Here is a 14,266-nt window from a genome sequence, read left to right as displayed (position 1 = left end):
GCCAATGAACAGGTTTTATGGACATCAATTGTACTAGAGATAATCAGCTTTGCCAGCAGAGAGCTCTGCAAGACATTCAGTACTGAGATCAGCTTATGTCTTGTGTCCTCATATAATCTCATCATCAGGCCTGGTGATTCCCCCACATGTCCCAGTTTAGTTCAATAATAATAAAACCCTGTCGTAAAACCAAAACCGACCATCATTCAAGAGAAAGACAGGTATTTTTAAAGAGTTTTTCTTTTATTTAGAAAAAGACCAACACAACTGAAAACAAACAAAGCAATGTGCATTAACAAGCCGGCTGTTGTCGGTACATATATGGTGCTGCTTTGCACACGACACTATATGTACCCTAATCTCACAGTGAAAACAAAAAGTCATCGTAACAGAAAAGCTGAAGCAATATAAATTATGTCATTTATCCCTGAAAAAGTAAACAATCGAATCAGGGACAAAGAGAGGTCCTTTAGCATTCCTTTGTAAGTAGTAACTCGTACAGGACGTCACACACACACACACACACACACACACACACACACACACACACACACACACACACACACACACACACACACACACACACACACACACACACACACACACACACACAACTGAGCAGCATGACCAGAGCTTTGATTGAACATAAGTTAGGCAACAGCTTTACAGTGTAACGGTTATACTGGCTTAATATATAATATTACTGTATTTAGTCAGATGACTACAATCAAAAACCGTCTCTCATGTTTTTCCATAAATAAATAAAAGAATCTGACATATTTACAATATCTCTTGATTAAACTGTACAAAAGTATAAGAGTGAATTTAAGAGAGTTTTACACCATATTTACAGGAACTATTTACAGTGTTATGATTTGTACTTGATTGTCTTCATTAAAAAAAAGTTTATTCATTTCGGTTTCACTTCAGAAAAGCAGCTTTTCCATTTACAATGTAAACCAACTCTCCACACTCTTAAAGACAGGTCACAAAAGGGCAAAAATTAAAATAAAATTAAAATGGGGTTCACATTGGAGACATGATGGATGATTAAGACGAAAGACTCTGATATTGGAGCCAGCTAAATGTGCAACCCTGTACCCGGGAGAAGAGAAGGTCGCAGTCTCACAATAAAAGGCCATCACTGCGCGTTGCTAAAGCCCTATCGCATTAACTACCACAGAAACTGGTTTGGGAGGTAGTGAGGTCAGTAAGGCATTTATGCACATCCCATTAACTTTGTTGTATAACTAGAATGTTGATGGAAGGCACACGAATAAAGACAGAGTATAGGTCAGGCTTTTCATGTTAAACTTGTCCTACTTACGTGAGGTGCATTTGATCGACATAATGAGTTGACCGTGTTGGTGGCAAAGCAAGACAATTTTTAGATAGCTGCAAGCAGCTGAGTCAAGGCTTCATCTTCTGAAAGCAAGCAGTAATCCTTCATCCTGAAGTCATTTTGTGGTCTGACTAAATGGCTTCCTGCTGTTTTGCTTAATTTAGTCATAGGCTACTAACGTTTTAAAATTCTTTCTTTTTCTTCTTTTTCTTAGTATTTTCTTCCGACTTGGACGGCACAGCGCTGAGGTAAGAAATATAAGACACAAAATGAGGTCATGGGGGCGGGTTTAACCAGCAGCAGTAAAATAAAAAAGGCCTCTGTTGCTTCACGTTTGCATCAGAAAAAGAAAATCCCTTTAAATACAGCTAATGCTATCTCACGGTCATGCAACATCCATGTCGTCCATGCTTAGCATTTGCCTCTGCAACAAAAGAAAGTAACACTGAATAAGCAAAGCTGTAAAACAACATATTTGCAGTCTATTTTTAGAGATTATATTTAAGGAACCATAAAGTGACTTGATATCAAAGTGAAGCTACCTGAGGATAAACGTAGCCATCAGAGCTGTTCCTGCAGATGTGCATCTCATCCTCTGTGGTTTTCTGGTACACTGGATTATCAAAGTGGATGGTGTTGTTGTTCTTCAGACGCCAATGTCTCCACAGAAACATTGCTCCAAAGACCAGCAGGGACATGACCACTGCAGAGCAAAAGAGGAGTTGGAGGTCACTCATGTCGGGGGAAGAAGTGAACATTATTAGTACGGGTTACAGCCCTTTAAGGGTTGCATGTGTGGGTGTGTAGTCGACAGAGAGCCACGAGGAGCTGAAATGAGTAACTTACAGATTGGCAATATGACGTAGAGAGCAATCGAGGGGGATGAAGGGGCTTCTTCGGGCAAGGCTGCCAGTCGGTTACCTGAAAAAGCAGAAAATACAATATAACAGTTTTCTCTATCGAATTCCCTAAAGTTATCATAATGAGTCATGTACAACTTTTACGTTTACTGATAAGTTCCCTGGCCACAGAAAGTTAATGCTTCTGAGGCATGCTGGGAAGTGTTCAAATCAACAGTTTGAAATCGTTGTGCAAAGTATAAATCAAACTGCAGTTAACCATAACAACAATATGCATGCTGCATTGTACCAGTTGACTCCCTTATAAAACTATTGTGGTGACCTAGCTGTAATATAACCAATCTTTAAATAAGACTACAGCCATGCTCGCTACTCGTTGAGGCTTTACTCAGGCACAGCGATGCCGTGAGCTAAATGCTAGGCTCAGCATGCTAACATGTACACAATGCAAATAAATAACATGTATCCCCTGAATCCAGGACCCCTTCCTGTACCTTGAGCAGTAGCGGCAGGCTGCTGTGTGCTTTGCGGGCCAGAGGAGGTCGTTGTGTCTTTCTTGGTAACTATGGTGGTAGTTGTAGATGTGGTGGTGACAGCCGGCCTGCGTGTTGTAGCAGGCTCAGTGGGAGCTTTGGGCGTCATGTTTTTGGCAGGAGGGGCAACTGTGGCTGCTGGGAGTGAGTAAGTAAATAAAAATAAAGGTTACCGACATGATGCATTGTTACATTTCATTGTGTTTGTAGAGCCATGTGCAAGGGAGGGAACCTACTAATCACGCATGTCCTCATGTCGGGCCCCATGGTAGTGTGGTCAGGACAGGCGCAGGTGTATTTAGGCGAGTGCTTGTTGATCTGCGGGGCAGGGAGGCACAGGAACTCGCATCCTCCATTGTCATTGGCATCAACTCTGCACAAGTTTGTACCTACAAGAGAGACATGTGGGCACAAGAAACATCGGAAATCATGATACGGCCCTGACAGTGTTTGTTTGTTTGTTTGTTGGTTAAAATAGCTTTCCGGTCGAGTGACGTCTACATACCAGTTCGCTGCTTGAGGTTGTGGTACAGCACGATGTCCTCTGGCTGGTACAGGTCCATTGCCAGCTGAGTGATGTCCTTCCCGGTCACGCGGCTGGCACTGAAAACAGCTCTGTTGATCAAGTCGGTCCAAAACACTCTGTCCTGTTAAAAGAGAAATAGAGAAATGCACTTTGAGTATTACAGTACACTTTGTTCAATACATTCATCATTTGCTTAAGTTTCCTCAAACACAAACACATTCATTAATTAACATCGGTGATCTAAATTTAGAGGGAATAAAGTAGGCTACACACACAGCTCTAACTTTATACTTCCAAGCCATTTCATCTGCATAACGTTCACCATGCATGACCAGTTTTGCTTTTTAATGGGTCTGAAATACAGTCGTTAAGTACATCGGTTTTGTAAGAGGAATAAACCAGGGGGGATACATTTTACATTAAAATGTTTATGATATTTATGCCAGGACCCCTTTCCTTTGATTTATGCAGTCATTTGAAGTGGATCATGTCTCAATAATTTTGACTACAACTCTTCATTCAGAGCAGCCCTTTGTGCAAACCCATGAAATGACTCCAACACATTATACCGTCAATTACTTGACGTCCATCTTGGGATGCATTGACTTGATCACTAACCTCAAAGACAGTCAAAGAGAAGGGGTGTGCAAGCTTCTCCTCGCCGGAGATGAGGTTGTGTCGTGTTCCTCCGTTCACGTTAATGCTGGACAGAGTGTGCATCTTGGAGTCCACCCAGTACAGACGCTGGTTGACCATGTCTGTCCGAAGGGAGCAGGAACACAGGAGGGCATGTTAAAAGATATTTGACTCGTCAATATGAGCGCGTGCTCATGATACAGTCTAATCTGAGGATATTGGTTTCAATGTAGTGCTTCCATGACACTTCATTTGCTTACCGAGGGTGATGCCGTTGGGGCACAGGATGTTCTCTGTTACTAAGGCAACGCGATCCACTCCATTCAACCCACTCTTCTCTATCTTGGCCTCATGACCCCAGTCGGTCCAGTACATAAAGCTATAGAGGACAAAAACATAATTAGAAATAATAAATCACAACTAAAGCTCGAGTTGATCTCAAAGTAAAGAAAATGTATATAAAGAATTTCAGAAAATTCGCAAATCTGTCCTCCTCTGTCTGAAACCTTCACTTACTTATTGACAGGGTCGACTGTGATGGCTCTTGGCTTCCCCAGGTTTGTAGTGATCAGGGTCTTCCTCTTGCTGCCATCTGTCGTTGCCACAGAGATAGTCTTTAAAACGCCGTCAGTCCAGTAGATGTTGCCATGGATCCAATCCACCGCAATGCCTTCTGGGGCCTCAATGCCGCTACCAATCACCACAGAGTGGTAGGAGGAGTTACCGGCCACGTCTATCTTGGAGCTGTCGGGACGTACAAGAGGGTGGGGAGTTTTACTTTCAAGCGAGATGAAATGAAGTTAAATGCAATACAGAGTTCTAGATATCGGCTTTCTGGCACAGCACTCCTTGATAGAGGCACAGAAACAGATCGGTAAAGTTTTTACCTGTAGATTTTCTTCAGAGACAGGTCGGACCAGAAGATCATCTTGTTAGACATGTCCAGGTCCAGAGCCACCGCGTTCTTCAGCTGGGGGATCAGTCGGACGTACTCTCTGCGGTCCACCGTCATCTTCCTCACCTCGTGTCTATTGGTGAAGTAGAGTGTGGGTACGGTGCCTGGAGGGAAGAAAACATTTTTTTTTTTTTATCACTACAAATCTACAGGCCATGAAGACGACAGCTACTCCGGGCATTACCTGATTCGGCCCTGCATGTCTTGCTCACGAGGTCGATCTCGTAACCCTCCTTACAATCGCACTTGTAGCTGCCGGGCAGGTTGATGCAGATCTGAGTGCAAGTGTCCGCCTCAGCACATTCATCAATGTCTGCATGTGGGGGAAGAGATGGCCAAAGTGCAAATTGAAAGACAGCATTTGGCAAACAAAGACAAGTCAATACAGACTTTCCATGATGCAAAGCTGGTCACGACCTAAGCCTAAACAGGTGACATTTGATTAGTCAGACTCCCTCCTCTCACCTTCACAGGTTTTCTTGTCTGTCTTCAGGCTGTATCCAGCAGGGCAGGAGCAGTTGTAGCCGACCTTCAGGTCGCTGCAGGAATGGGAGCAGCCACCGTTTCTAGTCAAACACTCGTTTCTGCCTGTGGAGACGCAAAAACACACAGAGCTTACTCAGTATCCCTGACAACCGTTTTCCTAACACACAGTAAACTCACTCATTCAAACCACAAACTATCTAGACCACTTAGCGGAGTCTGCTCGGCTAGCTGGTCCAATCATATTTTCCAGGCAGTGATGTACTTTCACTTTTTTCTTTTTCTACCAGTGGCAACGTATTCATGAAGTTTGATGCACTTCCTGGTCTGATGACTGATGATGGTAAAACAAGACATCACTTACCACACTCTCCAGCAGGTTCATCGGACAAGTCCTTGCAGTCTTTCTTTTTGTCGCACACTTTGTCCATGCTGATACACTCCCCGCTGTGACACTTGAACTTCGTGGGGGCTTCACACACATTTTCTATGGAGAAGAACAAGGGACCGTGAATATAACTGTAATCTAAATGGGGTGAGACTGCTCTGCAGAGACATGCCACTTTTCTACGGGTCCTAAAATACTAGCATCTGTTTCCAGTTGAGTGCGTGGGTAAAACAGTCACCTGTGTGGCAGCCAAACTCATCACTGAGGTCCCTGCAGTTGGGTACATTATCACATTGGTGGCTGCCATGGATGCAAGCACCGTCCATACACTGGAACTCATCTGGTAGACAGGTGGGACGACCTAGAGAAAGGAGAGAAATGGATGAAAACGAGAAAGAGAGATGGTTAAATGAGACATTGGGAAAAGAATCAGATGACAGAATGAGGAGAGCATCCTTATATATACTTTAATGTATTTAAAATATTTAAATGTACTTCTTTAAACTTTGTTTTCAAACATATTTTTTGTATATTTCAAAATGTATGCTCTAAATTAGCATTGAAATAATGTATTGAGTTTAAATATACCAAATTGGTTGTAATTAGTAAATTATTCATGCTATTCACGGATATTTTTTTGGTAGACTATTATAACAATATTAATATATGTGTTATGTGTTAATAATATACCAAAAGTAAACTTTTGGTATATTATTAGCACAATATTATTATATTTATAATGTGATTATAGCATACCAAAAGTATGCTTTTGGTATACTATAATCACAATATTAATATATTTAGAATATATTTCAAATATACTTAATATACAATAAAAATATCATTTAAGTGAACTATGGGTGTGCATATTAGCACATACACAGTCATGTACTTAAATAAAATGTTTAAAAGTATACTTTAAGTTGTTCCATTTTAGCACAAAAAATATACTTAATACACTTCAAATAGTACTTAAATATTATTTAATCACAACTTAAATATATTAAGTACAACATTAGTTGTTCCAAAATAACACACTTTAAGTATACTTATGATTAGTAGGGCTTCAAGTTCAAGTATGCTAATATTAAACATACATTATATATTGCTATATATATTATTTTCCACCTGGGAACTCACTGCAGTTGACCTCGTCCGATCGGTCCTGGCAGTCGGTGCCTCCGTCACACCTCCAGCTGCTGTGGATACACTCCCCGTTGGCACACTGGAAGTCGTCGGGGCCGCAGCGCTGCGCCGCCTTGTCCGGCTGCCGTCCCACACAGTTCTGCGGCCACTCGTCCGACCCGTCGGCACAGTCCGCGTCTCCATCGCAGCTCCACTGGGCCGGCACGCACACCGAGTTGTTGCACTGGAAGGACAGCGGGCTGCAGCTGGGCTTGGAGCAGGACGCCTCGTCCGAGCCGTCTGAGCAGTCGTCGTCGCCGTCGCACACGAAGGTTGGGGACACACACTGGCCGTTGCTGCAGCGGAACTCGCCAGCGGCGCATTGTTTGGCCGCTGTGGGGACACAGCAGCGGGAGAAGAGAGGAGTTTAATGTCATGTTGGGACTAGAAATGTGTCACATGTGAAATCCACGCAAGAAAGCAACACAATATGCATGTATTTTATTGTTATAAATTAATAACCTTACACCGAGGCTCCTGTGGAGGCCCGAGATGGCCCTGGATTTTCGAATGGAGCAAAAGGTGTGAAATAGTCGTGTGTGAAACTTACTGCAGTTGTTCTCGTCCGCTCCGTTGATGCATTCAGCTTTGCCGTCACAGTGCCAGCCTCCTGGTATACACTGGTTGGTGGGACCGCCGCAGCTGAACTCTGACTGCAGACATGTTTTGGTTGCTGAGGACAGAAACCGAAAGTAAGAATTGAAAACGATATCGTGTTTTTAATAGACAAGGCCTGTGATACATTTATCTCAGTCAACCCCCATCGACCCCCAGGGGTTCGGCGGGGGTCAAGACACACTCAATATAGCCTGGTTCACACTAGCAATCTCGGGCCGTTTTTGTTGGTCGTAAAAAAAATGGTCTCCCGACATCTTGGCAACACACCATTTTTCTTCGCCGTGTGATGCTGCTTTCACACCAGAAGTGTTGCAAAGTCCATGCACAGACGTTATTTTTCTATATTTTGGAGTTCCTTTTCAAGATGGGATGAAATAACTCACCACAGGTTGCAGGCAGTTCATCAGTTCCATCACCACAGTCGTCGGACCCATCACAAATCCACCTGCGGGTGATGCACCTCCCATTTGCACACTTCAACTGAGTGGAGCTGCACACGAAGGCTGCATCTGTGAGTGAGGAAACCATTGGTCATGAGGACAAACTACTGATACATTTACTGCTCAATTTACACGGTTCTGCTCATCAGCACCTCGCAGAAAAATGAGCTTGTGTCCACACAAAAGAAACTGGTGGGGTTAATAATTCACTGGAAATTACACATGGCACTATCGAAAGCCACGCTTGAGATAACTGTGAAAGCTACACCTTTTCCTATTTGCTAACTACTCTTAAAACTCAGAGAACACCACTGAGTGGTTCCCTTACTCAGAACAGGATATGAAGTAATATGTATTTAATGTCACATCGTTTTGGACAGAGCAAGCCTTTCCTTTACGGGAACTCAACATGTGTAGCCTCGTCTTCCTTCATTCCTCCATCACACACACATGCAGTTATATCCACAAATCAATTAAACTTGACTTCTTTTCCTTTCACCTTTAAGACATTAAAAGTCCATATTAAAAAAATGTACATTAAACAAATGAGACTGAGTGAGGAGAAACTATTAAATGGAAGAAAATATCATAAATAGGAGTAAAAGACAGACTTATAGAAATATCCACTTATCAATCATTCACATCTTAGCTTCTCCTGTCGGTGTACACTCTGGCAAAGCAGTCACACTTAAAACAAAAGCCGGCTACACCCGGCCACATTTCAGGTATTGTAACTGGACTGGCCTCTTTTTAATTGTGTTATCATCTAAGTAGCGACGGCTTCTCTGCCCTGCCTCGACAAAACCGCCAGTGAAAGCGAAGAGAGGGGAAATCGACATTGAGGCATTTCACGCTCGACTGACTTTCCTCCTCCATCACTTCTGCACTGCCAGTCTCTCCTGTGACCTGGAGGTTGGGCACATGACAGACTATCCCTTTAAGACAATAGCATGGGAGGAGTCGAAAAATCACACCACCAGTTGCTGATTGGTACATTTTTCATAACAGCGTCATCACGGTGACCGCAGACAGAGGCGGAGACTCTAAACACAAGGAAGTCCCTTGACTTGAGTGTGTCAATAAAGGATGACAGATAGAAAAGTGACAGTACCGGTCTGATGGATGACAACAGAATGGCCAATCAGGAAATTGTAAAATAGGGGATAGAGGATGCTTTCTCAATCCTGGGCTTACTACCAAGTATCAGGTTCCTCCTGCTTTGAAGCATATACAAAAAACAGAAGTGATGTTTCTTCTGAATCGGCTCTACTGTTTGGGAACATTGAGTCGATTCAGGGTCTCACTGATTAAGGGGAACACTTTGGCTGATCGTGAGAGGCTCTTCCTGTGTAACCATACACTCACGCCTTCAGGTAAACCAGGAAAACACACCCACACACACATGGGCAAGGGGGAGGGCAGGCGTGGATTCCGGGAATAAAGTTTCCAAAGCATGCTCCGTCTGTTCCTGAAGATATGCGGTGACTCACTGTACAATGAAAAACAGGCAGCTCTCGCTCACTTTCCTTTCATGAGAACCGTTCATTTATTCAAGTCGCAGAGGAGGAAGCGGAAGTGGGTTAAACGCTGCCCTCCAGACTCCCGACCTCGTCTCTGAGGCCCGTGTTTTTATTTTCCACTGCTAATCTTCCCTACAGCTTCCACACGTAGGTCAACAATAATGTTCAGCAAGACGTTTCCTTTAAATATTTACGGGAAGTCTTTTCTGTCGTGAAAAGCTCATGTATTAGTTATTCATAGTTCTGTCGTAACTATTATTAAATCAACAATAACTATTTGAGATCTCCTTCAAATTTGACTCAGTAATCCCACTTGACATGTGTTGTTGAGCATATGTTCGGTGCTTCAGGTAAACAGTCTCTCAAGCAGAGGGCATCAATTGCTTCTGCAGAGAAACTGCGTCTCTCCGATGCTATTTATACCCACAGTGTAAACTTGACAACCAGCAAACCGCCCATAACACCACCATGTAAGGCCATTTGAGTACAACCTCCCTCTCACACACACTCACACACACCAGACTGCTACAATTCACTCCAAAATATATGAACACTCATACTTGTTTGACAGCAGAAGCCGGTGGAATGAATGGCAGATACTTAGAAGAGGTGAGACAGGTCGTCATCACTACGCTGGATGACAACAATCCCCCTTTGTGACTTCATGTGACCTTTGTCCCCTAACAATGTATTCCTTTTTATACACACACACAAAAACACTTCCCAAAGAGGTGTGTTTATTGACTCAAACGTAGTTAATAAATACTTATGATGCATGTGGCCCAGGAGGAAGCCACTTCTGTAGTAATGTAGCTGTACTTTATTAAGACAAATTCAGAGAGGTTTCTGGGTTATTGAATATATGGGTCTCTGTAGTAATGTGGCCGAGTCCAGTTGGGTTCATGCTATATATAGACCCAACTGCTCAACTCAGTTGCAGTTATTGCCACACTTGATTGTGTATAGCCGTATCAAACTGCTGCACATTTCTTCTGCAGCGTTCACTTGACGTCAGGTTTTTTCCCTTGAAGCCCTCTAATTGAAGCCCTCTCCTTTTACTTCTTCTGCAGACATATTTCTAAATGATTGATAGGTGGAAGTGTTGTCCTTGTGACTCACCGTAGTCTAAAAGTTGAGTCTTCCCTTTAAAAAAAAAAGCCGTGGCTCTTTTCTAACCCTTCTTAACGACAGCACACGGCTGTGCCTCATTTCAGGAGTATGCTAAACACAGAGTGAATACATGAAACCAACCAGCTCTATACAGAGAGAAGGAAGGCCCACGTGGATATTCCCCTCCAACACACACACACACACACACACAATCCTATATATCTAATGGTGAATGGACGTGAGCCATGAACTGACCAAAAAGAATTTTTAAACAGTTTTAATCTGAAAAGTTTATGGACCAGAGTTGAGATTATATGGCCTTCACCAATTGTGTTATTACCATACAAAATAAAAGACATTGAAATAATCCATTTGTGGCCCACCTGAATGGAGACGATATCAGACTCAAATTAAGGATGATTTTAATTTGTTATAATTCGTTTTAGTGCATGCCAATTAATTAATACTCTATACATGGTCTATAACTCACCACTTCCCAATATGGCTCATGTGTGAGAGAACATAATAAACTATGTTTATCTCAGAGAAGCCAAAACAAGCATCTTTTTAAATCTTTTTTCTCTCTCTCAACAGCCTTGATGCTGCATTTTTTATATTGTCTTTTATCTCACTCTTTCTCCTTTTACTTCTTCCAGTAAAGTACCATACACATAGTGTGAAAAAATGTAGAGGAGAGTGGATTCTGTATGTGAGTGGTGTTTTAGGACTGCTGCTTATTATCTTCAATATGACGCTCACATATTATTTCCCAGCATCCCAGTGTCTCCAGTGCGCGGCAGAGAGGCAGATGCCTCCAAGCTGGTGTTTTCAGCTGCGCCATTTCTCGTTGACAACCGCCTGTTTCCGCGTTTGTTCCGCCCACCTGAAACCTGAAGCAGGCCGGTCGCACGGACGGTCTTGATTGGCTGATTCGGTTACATTCTAGAGGGGAACGAGCCAATCGCAGCGCGGTGCGTACATTTGATTCATTTATTTCCAAATAGTAAACCACAATGTATTTCTTACTCATTTATGAAGCATGTACTTAATGTAGATATCACGTTTATTATTGTTATTATTATTAGTAAGTATTAATGCAGAATGATCCCAACGTTTCTCATCTGAAATTCTTCTCATTCAACCGCATGAAGCTTATGAATACATTTACATGTGTAATGGACCAAATTAACAATCCCAATAGCAAAATATTCAAAGAAAACTTTGATTGGTGGAGTATAGTGGATACGTTACGTGTGCAACCGCAATAAATAAGCTTCACCAACTTCGACACATCGGCGCATCCCTCTGCGGAAAAGACACTCGCCAGGAAATCCCGTTTCTTACCTGCTTGAGGCGAGAAATGAAGCAGCATCAGCAGGCACCAACATGTGGACAGCCCGATGAGTCCCCTCCGCATCCCGAACATGTCCAGTCCTCCTTGTTCGTCCTTTAAATGGCCACTGGGGTTGAGCTACGACGAGCGCAGAGATGGAGAGAGCGGCGAGTTCACGGCCGGATGAGTGGGTGAAATAAAAGAGCTTCTGGTCCGACGGAGAAGGCAGACTGCGGAGCGGGAGAGGCTGTGCGTAAAGAGGCGAGCGCCAGCGAAATATAATGTGGGGTCCGAGTCACATTCAACGATTATCTATGAGGCTGATAGAAGGGCGGGGCTAGAGCAGTGGTGTGATGTTTGAAATGGACCTGAGCACCGCCGGGGGGAGGAGCCAAAGTATGCTGTATCACTGCGTGCGTGCGTGCGTGTGTGTGCGTGTGTGTGCGTGTGTGTGTGTGTGTGTGTGTGTACGTCGTACTTCCATCCCTCCTCCATCCACCAATCTCCTCCTCCCAAACCGGTGTGTGTGCAAATGGTAGAATGAATGAAAGGTAGTGGAGTGTTGTGATGAGATAGCAGTCTCGATAAGAAGCAGCAGTTTAGGGATGTATATCTGCAGAAACCAAGATTCATCAAACCACAGTCACACCCTTCCATCAGGATTGCTGCGATCATTTTACATGAGAAAAGGGAGAATAAAGAAACCCTGTGTTTATGTGAAACCACATGTGAGCATGTGCAGCAGGGCTTTGTGGGTGGACTGCAGGGTGATACACATGGCCAGTCAGTTTATAATTGAGCTCAGTTTGGGTCCAGATAAACTCATCGGTGTGTTTTGGCTTCAAAGGTTGGACGAGGAGTGAGGCCTCAGTGCCCGATGGATGGATGGCCTTAATCAGCTCGTGATCAGAGTCTCTGAAGTGGAGATGGGTTTGGTTCAGAAGACAAGGCCACGGTGACATTTAAGGGGGGTGAATTTCCATGAAGGGATCCTGTGTTTGTGTGTGTGTGTGTGTAGAGAGAGAGGGGAGGACCTCAGTCTGGCTCCTGGTTAAAGGAGTTGTGGGAGTTATTCCTGGAATGTTGAAAAAGCGGCTGGATTAAATATATTCTGCTCCACCCATCATCACACCGTTACCACGCCCACAGAGAGGCGCGCTGAGAGGGCTTTGTGAATGCGCCTGTACACGTGCGTGCGTTGTACTTTTCTAACAACACCTGCTGTGCACAAGTCAGTAAAACATCAACTTCACTGACCTCGTATACGCGGACTCATAGTGAACAAATACATCAGTGTAACAATACATCTGTGACTCAGAGAGAGGTTGAGGACCCAAATGAAGTGGTAATGAACCGGGGGCAAAGGGCGAGGGGGGACTGGGCGGAAAAGGGACAGGGCAGGGAGAGAGGGGTTGATCCTCTGTGGGCACAGGGAGACAAGAGGAGTACAGGTGAGTGAAAACATTAGGCTTATGAGTGGACGGAAAACTGGTTTAGATATGAAGCTGAAGCGGAAGTTGAATAAAAATGTTGAGTCAATATGAATATCTTATTTATATAAATCTTAATAGGTGCAATGCTATCAAAACAGCATCAATTCGTAAAAAAGTTAACAACTGCACACTACATACACATGTGTTTACTAACTATACGGATCCTCGCCAGGTCAGAATGTTTGTAAAGTGGAAACCAAATGCAAATAAATAGGCAAAGAGCTCTGTGACGGCAGGTGTGTCTCTCTCCCCCCCCTCCCCCACACACACACACTCAAACAAAATTATTCCCCCCCCTACATGTGAGAAGTTGAAGTGAAATAGTCTGCGGCCTCTCTCTGTTTTGCCTTTGACTTCCCGGTGGGATCCAGGAGTTCCTAGAAATCAGGTAACCCCCCCCCCCCTCTCCTCTTCTTCGGCGAAAGGACACCTCGACCCTCAACACAGACCTCACTGTCGACACTCTGCTTAAAACCAGGCACACCCCCCCCCCCTCCTAATGAGGTACATTCAGCATGTTCCTCTCAATGCCAGCCAACCCACGTACAGAATAAACATGAACATGAGGGGTACAGCAAGATTGTTTATGTCCCCTGGATAAAGAGCATCTGTGTTTATTTATTTGCATGACCTTATTGAGAAGTGAATCAAGGTTTTTTGTTGATGTTGTACTTTATGTTATGTTGGAGGCATTGGCCAAGTTGGGGATGGAAGGTCAGGTCAGGTCGGGCCAAAGCAGCGTCTGAATGAAGTGACTCCGTGTTGTGCTTTGTGAAAATATTGAAATGATGGGACATTTAGGGGGGAACGTTTCAGCAGTGAATTTAAAAAGCGCGTCCTGCTT

The 14,266-nt window shown here is 43.7% G+C and overlaps 1 protein-coding gene across 2 annotated transcripts; it reads right to left on the bottom strand.

Moving 5' to 3' along the window:
* Nucleotides 1–222: 222 nt before the first annotated feature.
* On the bottom strand, nt 223–12,229 carry ldlrb (low density lipoprotein receptor b). Of its 2 annotated transcripts, none has more exons than XM_056409952.1 (18): nt 11,941–12,229; nt 7,910–8,035; nt 7,459–7,581; nt 6,852–7,241; nt 5,962–6,084; nt 5,700–5,822; nt 5,318–5,440; nt 5,037–5,165; nt 4,785–4,956; nt 4,414–4,641; nt 4,158–4,276; nt 3,880–4,019; nt 3,241–3,382; nt 2,972–3,124; nt 2,697–2,873; nt 2,189–2,263; nt 1,885–2,045; nt 223–1,766 (listed from the first exon to the last, which is right to left on the bottom strand). In XM_056409952.1, the coding sequence occupies exons 1-18, from the start codon at nt 12,020–12,022 to the stop codon at nt 1,728–1,730; spliced, it is 2,625 nt and encodes an 874-aa protein (XP_056265927.1). In that variant the 5' UTR covers nt 12,023–12,229; the 3' UTR covers nt 223–1,727. The 2 variants fall into 2 exon arrangements, with proteins under 2 accessions (XP_056265927.1, XP_056265928.1); XM_056409953.1 differs by having other exon boundaries at nt 6,864–7,241.
* Between the last annotated feature and the right edge of the window lie 2,037 nt (nt 12,230–14,266).

Source organism: Pseudoliparis swirei, chromosome 24, assembly GCF_029220125.1.
Source record: "Pseudoliparis swirei isolate HS2019 ecotype Mariana Trench chromosome 24, NWPU_hadal_v1, whole genome shotgun sequence".
Taxonomy (NCBI): Eukaryota; Metazoa; Chordata; class Actinopteri; order Perciformes; family Liparidae; genus Pseudoliparis; species Pseudoliparis swirei.
The sequence above is the reverse complement of the archived record's forward strand: the minus strand, read 5'-3'. Positions and strand labels throughout refer to the sequence as shown.